Here is a 12,327-nt window from a genome sequence, read left to right as displayed (position 1 = left end):
AATCAGGGAAGAGCGCTCGCCTGAACGGACCATCAACCTCTTTCACTGCCTAAATGAGCTGGGGGATGACTCCCTTGTTGTGGAGATCAACAGGTAAAGATTGGACATATCTTCTATCAAGAAATAAGCAGTGAAAAAAACATACTAAATTCATGAACACCTTTTTGCTCCAATAGGTTTAAATGCATAAAGCTTTTTAGTACACATTTGTATTACTGGCAGAAGTCTAAGAAGTTTAATGAACCACAGCTGCTAAGCAGCCAAGGACACTGCCACCTCCTTTTCCACCACCAATCGTTCAAGGGTCTATGAGAACTGTGAAAAATGTAAATGTGATGTATTAGTTTTATTATTATAATTAGTGTCGTTGTAATTGCTCACCTGTCACTCACAACAGTTTCATGAGCTCAGGAGAAGAAGAGAAGAACCTGACTCCAGCCCAGTGTTCAGCTCTGGCTTACCTGCTGCTGATGTCAGCTGAAGACCTGAAGGAGTTTGATCTGAAGAAATACCTGAGGTCAGAGGAAGGCCTCAACAGAATGCTTCCTGTGGTGAAAGTCTCTAGAAGAGTTTGGTGAGTACAGTTTTGAGTGGGAGGTATCTATGTGTGTGTGTGTGTGTGTGTGTGTGTGTGTGTGTGTGTGTGTGTGTGTGTGTGTGTGTGTGTGTGTGTGTGTGTGTGTGTGTGTGTGTGTGTGTTTGTGTGTGTGTGTGTGTGTGTGAGTACAGGTGTGGGTGGGTTCTGCGGGTAAAGTTGAGTTTGGTGAGTACAGTTTTGAGTGGGTTCTGTGGGTAAAGTTTGGTTAAAAACATTTATACAACTTGGGACAATTTTGAAAATGTATTGTGCGATATTGGCTGAGAGAATAAAGGAATCAAGGTGACCTCTCGCAACTTTCTCAATCAGAAATCAGAGACGTGGATGCGTTGATCTCACAGATTGTATTGACAAACTCTATGGGATATGCCCCAAGGATGAATCTCACTGTATGAATCCTATCCTATAGGGCCAAAAGAGAGGAGATAGACAAATTATGTGAAACGCTGTAGAAGTGTATGAGTATAAGTGCTGAATATTATCAAATGTAAACGACAACAGTATTTTTTTTCAACAGGCTGAATCAGTGTCACCTGTCCAAAGCGAGCTGTCTTAAAATGGCACCAGTACTAGTAGGGACACCTTCCCATCTTAGAGAACTTGATATGAGTGACAATGACATGCAGGATGAAGGATTGGAACTGCTGTGTGCGGGACTAAGAGATCCACAATGCAAGCTGGAGACACTGAAGTGAGTATGCACAATATAACCAAATATAATGTTATGTTATGTTTGTGTGTATGTGTGTGTGTGTGGTTGTGTGTGTGTGTGTGTGTGTGTGTGTGTGTGTGTGTGTGTGTGTGTGTGTGTGTGTGTGTGTGTGTGTGTGGAGAGAGAGAGAGCAATAGAGAGAGATAGAGAGACAGATGGAGAGAGAGAGAGAGAGATAAAGAGATAGAGGGAGGGAGAGAGAGCAAAAGAGAGAGAGATAGATAGATAGAGGGAGGGAGAGAGAGAGCAATAGAGACAGAAAGATAGAGAGACAGATAGAGGGAGAGAGAGATAGAGAGAGAGAGATAGAGAGAGATAGAGAGACAGAGGGAGGGAGAGAGAGAGGGAGGGAGGGAGGGAGAAACGGAGAGAGAGAGCAAGAGAGATAGACAGGGAGAGAGATAGATAGAGAGAGACAAAGACAGAGGGAGAGAGAGAGATATAGATAGATAGAGAGGATCACGTTGCTAGCATTGATGTAGTACTTCAAAGTCGTCTGTTTGCAAAACGTGGAGCACGCAATGCAGATGGCAATCAATATCTCTGTGCCCTGGATCCACTGGACAAAAACATCTGCTAAATCAACGCATCTATTTGTTGTTCTAAGTGTAAAGTTTTTTTTTTTCTTCTTCACAAGGCTCTCTGGCTGCTTAATCACTGAAAAGGGCTGTGCTCTCTTGGCCTCTGCTCTCAAATCAAACCCGTCCCATCTGAAAGAGCTGGATCTGAGCTACAATCACCTAGGAGACTCAGCTGTCAGAGAGCTCACAGACAGACAAGAAGATGCTGACTGCAAGCTGGAGCTTTTCAAGTGAGTTGTATACATCTAAGGAATGTTTTTTTTTTTTTTTACTATTGTAGCTAAACAGAACATGTACAAATAATAAGCATTAAAAAGTAACTAGTAATCATAGACAGAATAATACATTATATAATTTAAAAAAATAATAATAAAATAATTGGAGAAATGCAAATTAAATAGTAAATAAATAAATAAATAATGCAACTTTGCATTTACTTAAAATGTACCTTGTAATCATAGAAGCTAGAAGCAATTAATAACTCTGCTTCACCAGTTGGCCACAGGAGGACATGAACCCCATACTTAAAGATTTGACCAGAGCTTCGAGAGCACTACCCTATTTAAGGCCCCATTATGTGAGAATCGTATGTTTTGCTACTGAGCTCCCAGTAGAGTGCTTTATATTGAAGGCGTAGTCCTAGAAAGATTTTTTATATTTTAACTGTCAGTCAAATGCACCCTCCATTTCAGCACTCCTGAAGCAACATGGGAGGTCAGGTGTCCCTTGTCATTGATTGGCTGGTGTAGTACATGGGAGGTGAGGTGTACCTTGTCATTGATTGGCTGGTTACTGCATGGGTGGTCAGGTGTCCCTTGTCATTGATTGGCTGGTATAGTGCATGGGAGGTCAGGTGTCCCTTGTCATTGATTGGCTGGTGTAGTACATGGGAGGTAAGGTGTCCCTTGTCATTGATTGGCTGGTTTAGTGCATTGGGGTTCCCCACTTACAGCACCAGGATGGTGCCAAACACTAGAGTGACAGTGTAATGGATCGTAATTAAGGACTACTCCTTTAACACAGAGTTACATTGTACTCACCCACACTATTTTAAAAGCAGACATGACAGATGACACATCTTAAGGCTACAAATAAAAGCCTCCAGCCTCCACTGTCCTCAGCCTCCTCAGCCTCCACCTTCCTCAGCCCCCACTGTCATCCTCCACCCTCCTCAGCCTCCACTGTCCTCAGCCCCCACTGTCCTCCTTCTCTCATGCATTCATTCATTCATTCATGCTCTCATCTTTAGCTATGCCAACGGAGGGAAGATCAGGATGAAACCAGGACTGAGAAAATGTGAGTGATGATTGACACATTTCTGGCTTTATCTGAGGATTGATTGATTGATTGAATGAAATAATTAATTAATTCTGAATACAAGTGTGAATTGTTGGCTTTAAAGCCCATGCTTTGGTCATTCTCTAAGAGTGCAGCTTTTAGCAATAATACCATTTTGTACAGTGTAACAGATGAATAGTGGTTCCTCTGGTAACACCTTTCATAAATGTCTGTCCCCATCTTTGTAGATGCACGTGAACTCACCCTGGACTCGAACACAGCCCACAAACAGCTGCGTCTATCAGAAGGGAACAAGAGGGTCACATGGATGGCGGACGATCAGCCATATCCCGAGCACCCAGACCGCTTCAAGACCCTGCATCAGGTTCTTTGCATCGAAGGTCTGATGGAAGAACGCTTCTACTGGGAGGTCGAGTGCACCAAAGACTTCTACATCGGCGTAACGCACAAATACGACGATGAGGACAGTGAGTTTAATAGCACAGTGATTGGACACAATGTCATGTCCTGGAGTCTGGAATGTTCAAAGGGCCAGTACATCGCCAGACATGAGCGTGAACTCAAGGCGATACCCTGCCCACCCTCTGGCCAACGGAGAATCGGTGTGTATCTGGATTGTCCTGCTGGAACTATTTCTTTCTACGTCGCACAAACCAACTCGTCGACCCATCTGTACACGTTCAAAGACAACATTTTCTCAAAGCCCCTGTATCCAGGGTTCTGGCTTAACTGGGACGCATCCATATATTTATGTTCGATGACATAGTGTAGGCCTGTGAGGCACATTAACTGTGTTAATGTGATGTTTGCTATTGTTAAAATACAAAAAAGGCTTCTGGACTAAAAATGATGACGAGTTCACAAAAGTATCTTTGGTATGTATCTGCATCAAAGCGTCGTTTTTTTTTTGGAGTGAAATATTCTACAGTGTTTGTTTTTGTTCCTCCTGAAAAAACAAACGCATAAAAGGTTTAGTCCACACTTCTGGCGAAAGGGTGTTGACATTTAGACTCAACAGCCAATCACGTTACAACCCACCTTTATGTGCTTCTGAAGTTCCGTTTTGATTGGCTGGGATTGTTTATGGCTCGATCAAAGACACTTTTTTTGTTACCCATTTACAGAGCCAGGACTATGTACAAACACTGGAGTGTTTTTGAGCACACACAAAACAGTCAGTGAGAGGACTGTATGAAGCAATTCTCTGAAAATGCAAAATGTGTAATGAATAAGCATCACAGACTGTACCTTTAAAGACAAGTGAGCACAGTTGAACCCATAGAATGCACAGGCTACGATACTATGGCATTGTGGAACATCTTTTATTTGTTTTCTTGGCGAGTTTTACTTTCTGTTACATTTTTTGTTTGTTTTTCTTCTGTTTGAAGGTTCATATTGAATGCAAAACCCACAAACTATAACTCAGTGAAATGATCAGAGAGAGAGAGAGAGAGAGAGAGAGAGAGAGAGAGAGAGAGAGAATATTCCTTCGTACTGCTTCGCACTGGAGTAACAGGAGAGGGGCATTGGAATCACACACACACCTAGTAAGGCATTTCACTAGCCTTCTGTCCTTATTGCCTTCTTAATGAAGTGATGGCATGAGAGGTGTTTAATATGAAGTATGTTATGTATGTATGTTAACAATATGTGTTGTGTTTAAGAGGTGTGTCAATAAGGTAATATATGGTTTTGGGTGAATTGGTGAACTTGGTGGTGGGCTAATGTATATATTCATCCCACTTATTATGTGTTCTATATAGGACTAATGTGGGGAGGGCTAACCCACTGAAACTGTTGGGTCCAATTAGAGCCCAAAGGGCAGCATTATTTAAAGGGTGCTTAATTCCCAGAAAGGGAGGGTTAGAAAATGACAACTGGCCTGCTGTGTGGTGAAGTGAATACTGTGAATACTATTTGGCTAGTTTTTGTGAGTACGTTGATTATTGTTTGAGTTTTGATATTTGTTTGTTTTGTAAATATGTTTGGAGTCATTGGAGAGAATCCTCTTGTAAAATAAATAATACTGTATTTTTTTCACAAAGCAACCATCTCCTGCAGTTATTTCCCGACTTACCGCAGACTCTAGGTAGCCCACATTCCTAGGGCACTCAGTGTGTGTGTGTGTGTGTGTGTGTGTGTGTGTGTGTGTGTGTGTGTGTGTGTGTGTGTGTGTGTGTGTGCTTGTGTGTGTGTGTGTGTGTTTGTCTATGTCTGTGTGCAAGCTAAATTAATTTTTGGCAAAATAAAGTCTTCAATAAACAGTGAATGCTTCTTCATGTTTTTTAAATGAGGACAAAGATAATGGAAAACTTTGTTGCTTGTTATCAAGAAACCAGATCCAAAGACCGCTTTGATTTGATTTTTTTTATTTAATTTAAAATATTGTTAAGAAGAGTACAAAAGAATAAAGTAACGGAATTTGACAGAATGTTTCCAACCAGGAATGGCAAACCAGTACGTTGTAGGCTGATGTATCTGAGAACCTGACTTCTTGGTGTTGACATCTGTCAACGGCTTTCCCTCTTATCCATGTGTGGGTTGTGAGTGAACTCTAACCCTAACTGCTACTTTTAGCTTTTAGAGAGAGCCTTGGACATACATGATCAATATATGACTGCTGTTAAAAAATGGGATCTACAGATAAAAAAATGCTTAATATTACTAAAATTTTCTGAACCTTGTTCAACAGAAACAAATGGAAATTGAGATAGAGGATAAAATGAAAAAGAATGAAAAAGATACATTAAAAAGCATATTTTTCCCATAGATGCAATGACGTTCATTCTAACATCAACCCATCCCCATACAAAATCATTAATCCCTGGTTTCAATATGTGCACAAATGACGACACTTAAATCTATAGCCAAATCTGGCAGGGACAAGTCTTCCTTATAACATTAATATTCATGATAAAATGTTTAAAAAGGCAAATCTAGAAAACCATGGCTCATTTAGGTATACCTGTATCCAAATCAGAATTTAGATAAAAATCTTAATGCCCATGATTTAAACAAAGCATCTGTGATAGACACACAATAAACATTTTAAGGCTAAATCTTCAAATCTTGGCCTCTGCTCTCAAATCAAACCCGTCCCATCTGAAAGAGCTGGATCTAAGCTACAATCACCTAGGAGACTCAGCTGTCAGAGAGCTCACAGACAGACGAGAAGATGCTGACTGCAAGCTGGAGCTTTTCAAGTGAGTTATATACATCTAAGGAATGTTTTTTTTGTACTATTGAAGCTAAACAGAACATGTACAAATAACAAGCATTAAAAAGTAACTAGTAATCATAGACAGAATAATACATTATATAATTTAAAATAATAATAATACAATAATTGGAGAAATACAAATTAAATAGTAAATAATTAAATAAATAATGCAACTTTGCATTAACTTAAAACGTACCTAGTAATCATAGAAGCTAGTAGCAATTAATAACTCTGCTTCACCAGTTGGCCACCAGGAGGACATGAACCCCATACTAAAAGATTTGACCAGAGCTTCGAGAGCACTACCCCATTTAAGGCCCCATTATGTGAGAATCGTATGTTTTGCTACTGAGCTCCCAGTAGAGTGCTTTATATTGAAGGCGTAGTCCTAGAAAGATTTTTGATATTTTAACTTAACTGTCAGTCAAATGCACCCTCCCTTTCAGCACTCCGGAAGCAACATGGGAGGTCAGGTGTCCCTTGTCATTGATTGGCTGGTATAGTACATGGGAGGTCAGGTGTCCCTTGTCATTGATTGGCTGGTATAGTGCATGGGAGGTCAGGTGTCCCTTGTCATTGATTGGCTGGCATAGTGCATGGGAGGTCAGGTGTCCCTTGTCATTGATTGGCTGGTATAGTGCATGTGGGGTCAGGTGTCCCTTGTCATTGATTGACTGGTATAGTGCATGGGAGGTCAGGTGTCCCTTGTCATTGATTGGCTGGTTTAGTGCATTGGGGTTCGTGTGTGCCTTGTCATTGATTGGCTGGTATAGTGCATGGGAAGTCAGGTGTACCTTGTCATTGATTGGCTGGTTTAGTGCATTGGGGTTCAGGTGTACCTTGTCATTGATTTGCTAGTATAGTGCACTAAATGGCAGGTGTACCATGTCATTGATTGGCTGGTTTAGTGCATTGCTGTACCCCACTTACAGCACCAGGATGGTGCCGAACACTGGAGTGACAGTGTAATGGATCATAATTAAGGACTACTCCTTTAACACACAGTTGCATTGTACTCACCCACACTTTTTAAAAAGCAGACATGTAAGATGACATGGCTTAAGGCTACAAATAAAAGCCTCCATCCTCCTCAGCCTCCACTGTCCTCAGCCTCCTCAGCCTCCACCCTCCTCAGACCCCCACCTTCCTCAGCCCCCACTGTCATCCTCCACCCTCCTCAGCCTCCACTGTCCTCAGCCCCCACTGTCCTCCTTCTCTCATTCATTCATTCATTCATTCATTCATGTTCTCATCTTTAGCTATGCCAACGGAGGGAAGATCAGGATGAAACCAGGACTCAGAAAATGTGAGTGATGATTGACACATTTCTGGCTTTATCTGAGGATTGATTGATTGATTGAAATAATTAATTAATTCTGAATGTAGGTGTGAATTGTTGGCTGTAAAGCCAATGCTTTGGTCATTCTCTAAGAGTGCAGCTTTTAGCAATAATACCATTTTGTACAGTGTAACAGATGAATAGTGGTTCCTCTGGTAACACCTTTCATAAATGTCTGTCCCCATCTTTGTAGATGCACGTGAACTCACCCTGGACTCGAACACAGCCCACAAACAGCTGCGTCTATCAGAAGGGAACAAGAGGGTCACATGGATGGCGGACGATCAGCCATATCCCGAGCACCCAGACCGCTTCAAGACCCTGCATCAGGTTCTTTGCATCGAAGGTCTGATGGAAGAACGCTTCTACTGGGAGGTCGAGTGCACCAAAGACTTCTACATCGGCGTAACGCACAAATACGACGATGAGGACAGTGAGTTTAATAGCACAGTGATTGGACACAACGTCATGTCCTGGAGTCTGGAATGTTCAAAGGGCCAGTACATCGCCAGACATGAGCGTGAACTCAAGGCGATACCCTGCCCACCCTCTGGCCAACGGAGAATCGGTGTGTATCTGGATTGTCCTGCTGGAACTATTTCTTTCTACGTCGCACAAACCAACTCGTCGACCCATCTGTACACGTTCAAAGACAACGTTTTCTCAAAGCCCCTGTATCCAGGGTTCTGGCTTAACTGGGACGCATCCATATATTTATGTTCGATGACATAGTGTAGGCCTGTGACACACACACACACACGCCTAGTTAGGCATTTCATTAGCCCTCTGTCCTTATTGCCTTCTTAATGAAGTGATGGCATGAGAGGTGTTTCATATGAAGTGTGTTATGTATGTATGTTAACAATATGTGTTGTGTGTGTAAGAGGTGTGTCAATACTGTAATATATGGTTTTGGGTGAATTGGTGAACTTGGTGGTGGGCTAATGTATATATTCATCCCATTAATTATGTGTTCTATAGGACTAATGTGGGGAGGGCTAACCCACTGAAACGGTTGGGTCCAATAAGGGTTGATTGGACCAATTGAGCCCAAAGGGCAGTATTATGTAAAGGGTGCTTAATTCCCAGAAAGGGAGGGTTAGAAAATGACTACTGACCTGCTGTGTGGTGAAGTGATAACTGTGAATACTATTTGACTAGTTTTGGTGAGTATGTTGAGTACTGTTTGAGTTATGATGTTTGTTTGTTGTGTATACATGTGTGGGTTCATTGGAGAGAATCCTCTTGTAAAATAAATAATACTATATTTTTTTCACAAAGCAACCATCTCCTGCACCGTTATATCCAGACCTACCACAGACTCTAGGTAGCCAACATTCCAAAACGCCTTGGGCACCAGTGTTGTGCATGAACGCGTTCAAAAGAGCGCGTTCATTGAACACGTTCATTTTTTCGCGAACAATGAACTGGGCCTCGTTTCCCGAACGCGCACTTAGCCTAAAAAGCACTTGAAATCGTTCGTAAGAGGAATCCTACGTTGCAGACGGGTTTCCCGACGCGGCACTTAGCTTAAGTGTATCTTTCGTTGAGAAGAATTCTACGTGTGGTCAGGACCAGTAGTAACTTCACACTTAGCGATGCAATCCACCAGGGGCGTCGTTCGCCCTATTATAGAAGAAATCCAAAGGATGTTTCTGTGTATAGCACATCATGAGAATGTCATTGTTTCACCTGCCTATTATCATCAAAATAGAAATAAAGAATATTGAGTATTTGAAAATAAAGATTAGGCTATACAAAACTAGTGCAGGAATTATGCATTCTGTAGTGTTAGCAGACGTAGAGCTGTTGGGTAGTGTAATGGCAAGACATATTTGCACTCCACATAGGTACAGGTTACACTGAAGTATTATTGTGATGCATGTTTCCTTTTCATTAAGAAATGTGTTAATGGTAGCCTTTTTGGAGAGTTACCAACAAATAAAGTTTGAGATTATGTAGTGGATGCAGTTGAATATACTGTAGATGTCAACGTTGCTGTCTAAACTATAAACTAAATGTCATAAAGACAGACATTATTTAAAATGAAGTTATGGTTGAAATAGGATCACTTCTCTATTGTAAGGGTAAGGCTGAATCCCATTTCTCCCGCTACCCCTTCGTCTTTCCCCTTCCCCTCCGTTTTGCGCGTTCATGTGGAGGGGTAGTGCTGTCCCAATTCACGTTAAGACAGAGGGGTAGGGGAAGGGGAAGCGCTTTCTACCGCTCCAAACGGAGATTTTCCGAGGGCACACTTCAAACGGAGGGGTAGACTGATTTCCCTCAATGCATTGCGAACCCGTGAGCATTAAAGAAGAAACATCGCGAGAGTCAATTTAAAAATGTCGGAAACAGCAGGGAAAGCATCAAACAAATGAAAGTATTTTCTTTGTAATTCATTATTTTAAAACTTGTTTGATGAAATGTTGCATTGTGTAAATAAGAGCTGCAGGCACCATGTTTGTTTATGTCTGGTGAGTGACAGCTGTCGCTCTCCGGTAACGTAACAGCTGACGCAGCGTACTGATGACGTACGTAAGTGTTGAAGTGCCATCCCAATTCGAAGGGCTAGCGTTTCAACCCCTTCCACTACCGCTCCGTTTGAAAAAGCGAAGGCGAAGGGGTAGGGGTAAGGGTAGCGGTAGAGATGAGAAATGGGATTGGGCCTAAGTGTAGGGTAAGAATGGTCATGCAGTTGGACTCAAATGTAGGTTAATTTTATTGAATGTATGTAGCCTACTGTACTGTATGACTTCGATGATGCTAGCTTTGACAGCCCACCCACAGACAGATTGTAATAAATGTCCTTACAATGGGAACACAGTTTAAATAGGCTACTCTGCTGGAGATGGCGTTACTATCCCCGCCCCGAATTCAGTGCACAGTGCACGTTCCATGCACGCATAGGCTAGCTAATTTCACAGCAATTAACGTAAACAGGTTAACCTGACGTAAACAGCTCCTAAGAGCTACTTAAGAAATTGTGCACGTTGCGCTCGTGCACCTGACTTTAAGTTGATGGTTGGGAAACGCACGTAAATAGAAAGTGTTACTTAGTCTACGATGTCGCGAAAATCCACGTAGGCCGTTAAGATACGTCGTTATCGGGAAACGAGGCCCTGAACTTTGAACGAGTTCAGAATTGAAATGGTGAACTATGAACGTGAACGATTCATATTTACTTGTATGAACTGAACTTTGAACTCGTTCATGTGAGGTGTGAACGTGCACAACACTGTTGGGCACTCACTGTGTGTGCGTGTGTGTGTTTGTTAATGTCTGTGTACAAGCTAAATTATTTTTTGGCAAAACAAAGTTTTCAATAAGCAGTGAATGCTTCTTCATGCTTTTAAATGAGGACAAAGATAATGGAAAACTTAGTTGCTTGTTATCAAGAAACCAGATCCACAGAACAGATTGCATTTTTTTATTTAATTTAAAATATTGTTAAGAAGAGTAAAAAAGAATTAAGTAACGGAATGTGACAGAATGTTTCCAAGTGGTAACAGCAAAGTAATACGTTCTAGGCTAATGTACTGTATCTGAGAACCTGACTTCTTGGTGTTGGCATCTGTCAACGGCTTGCTTTCCCTCTTATGCATGTGAGGGTTGTGAGTGAACTCTAACCCTAGCTGCTAGAGCCTTGGACATACATGATGAAGGGTGTACAGTACATGATCATTATATGACTGCTGTTAAAAAATGGGATCTACTGAAAAAAAATGCTTAATATTACTCATATTTTTCAACCTGGTTAAACAGAAACAAATGAAAATTGAGATAGAGGATAAAATTTAAAAGAATGAAAAAGATACATTAAAAATATATATTTTTCACACAGATGCAATGATATCCACCCATCCCCCAACAAAATAATGAATCCCTGCTTTCAACATGTGCACAAATGACTCAAATGTATCCCCTTTTATTCCAGGGCAGAGCAACTGCCCTTCAAAATTCCTGTGCACGTCCCTGCTTATTACATTAATATTCATGATAAAATGTTTATGTTTAAAAAGGCAGATCGTAAAAAAGCATGGCTCATTTAGGTATACTTGTATCCATATCAGAATGTGAGTACAAATCTTAATGCCCCATGAGTTAAACAAAGCATCTGTGATAGACACACAATTAACATTGTAAGGCTAAATCTTAAAATCTTTAAATGTATTTCATGTTGTTACACATAAGGGTAAAACAAACAATGTTTCTTTGGCTTGTTCACACAGGAGAGCCGTTAGAGGAGTGGGCTCTTGGCCCGGCTGCAGCACACGCACACGCACAGGCAACCATAGTAGTGAGCTGGAGACAGCACACGCACACGCACACGCACACGCAACCATAACATTGTGATGGAGGCAGCACACACAACCATAGTAGTGAGCTGGAGCCAGCACACGCAGACGCAGAGGCAGAGTTGCATAGTTGCATAGTTGTTCATTTTTGTCATTTGGTCATTGTTTGTTTGTATTTATGTATTTATATGTGTATCTACCAATGAACCTGTGTAATTACACATCAACAGTAAACCCAATCTACCTGAAAAAAAAAATAATACAAATATAGAATGTTTAAATT

At 41.3% G+C, this 12,327-nt stretch overlaps 1 protein-coding gene across 1 annotated transcript in view; it reads left to right on the top strand.

The window, feature by feature from the left end:
- Window positions 1–3,956, top strand: part of LOC308368289 (NLR family CARD domain-containing protein 3-like) — a gene marked incomplete at both ends in the record, with an annotated part of 7,259 nt that extends 3,303 nt beyond the window's left edge. Inside the window, 6 exons of the mRNA XM_080842435.1 lie at window positions 1–93; window positions 398–574; window positions 1,116–1,289; window positions 1,948–2,121; window positions 3,141–3,187; window positions 3,418–3,956. The exon at window positions 1–93 is cut by the window's left edge and continues 1,540 nt beyond it. Of these exons, the coding sequence (XP_080698561.1) occupies window positions 1–93; window positions 398–574; window positions 1,116–1,289; window positions 1,948–2,121; window positions 3,141–3,187; window positions 3,418–3,956 (1,204 nt within the window). The remainder of the gene's footprint in view (window positions 94–397; window positions 575–1,115; window positions 1,290–1,947; window positions 2,122–3,140; window positions 3,188–3,417) is intronic.
- Between the last annotated feature and the right edge of the window lie 8,371 nt (window positions 3,957–12,327).

This window comes from Sprattus sprattus, assembly GCF_963457725.1.
Source record: "Sprattus sprattus genome assembly, chromosome: 1".
Classification (NCBI taxonomy): Eukaryota; Metazoa; Chordata; class Actinopteri; order Clupeiformes; family Clupeidae; genus Sprattus; species Sprattus sprattus.
The sequence above is the reverse complement of the archived record's forward strand: the minus strand, read 5'-3'. Positions and strand labels throughout refer to the sequence as shown.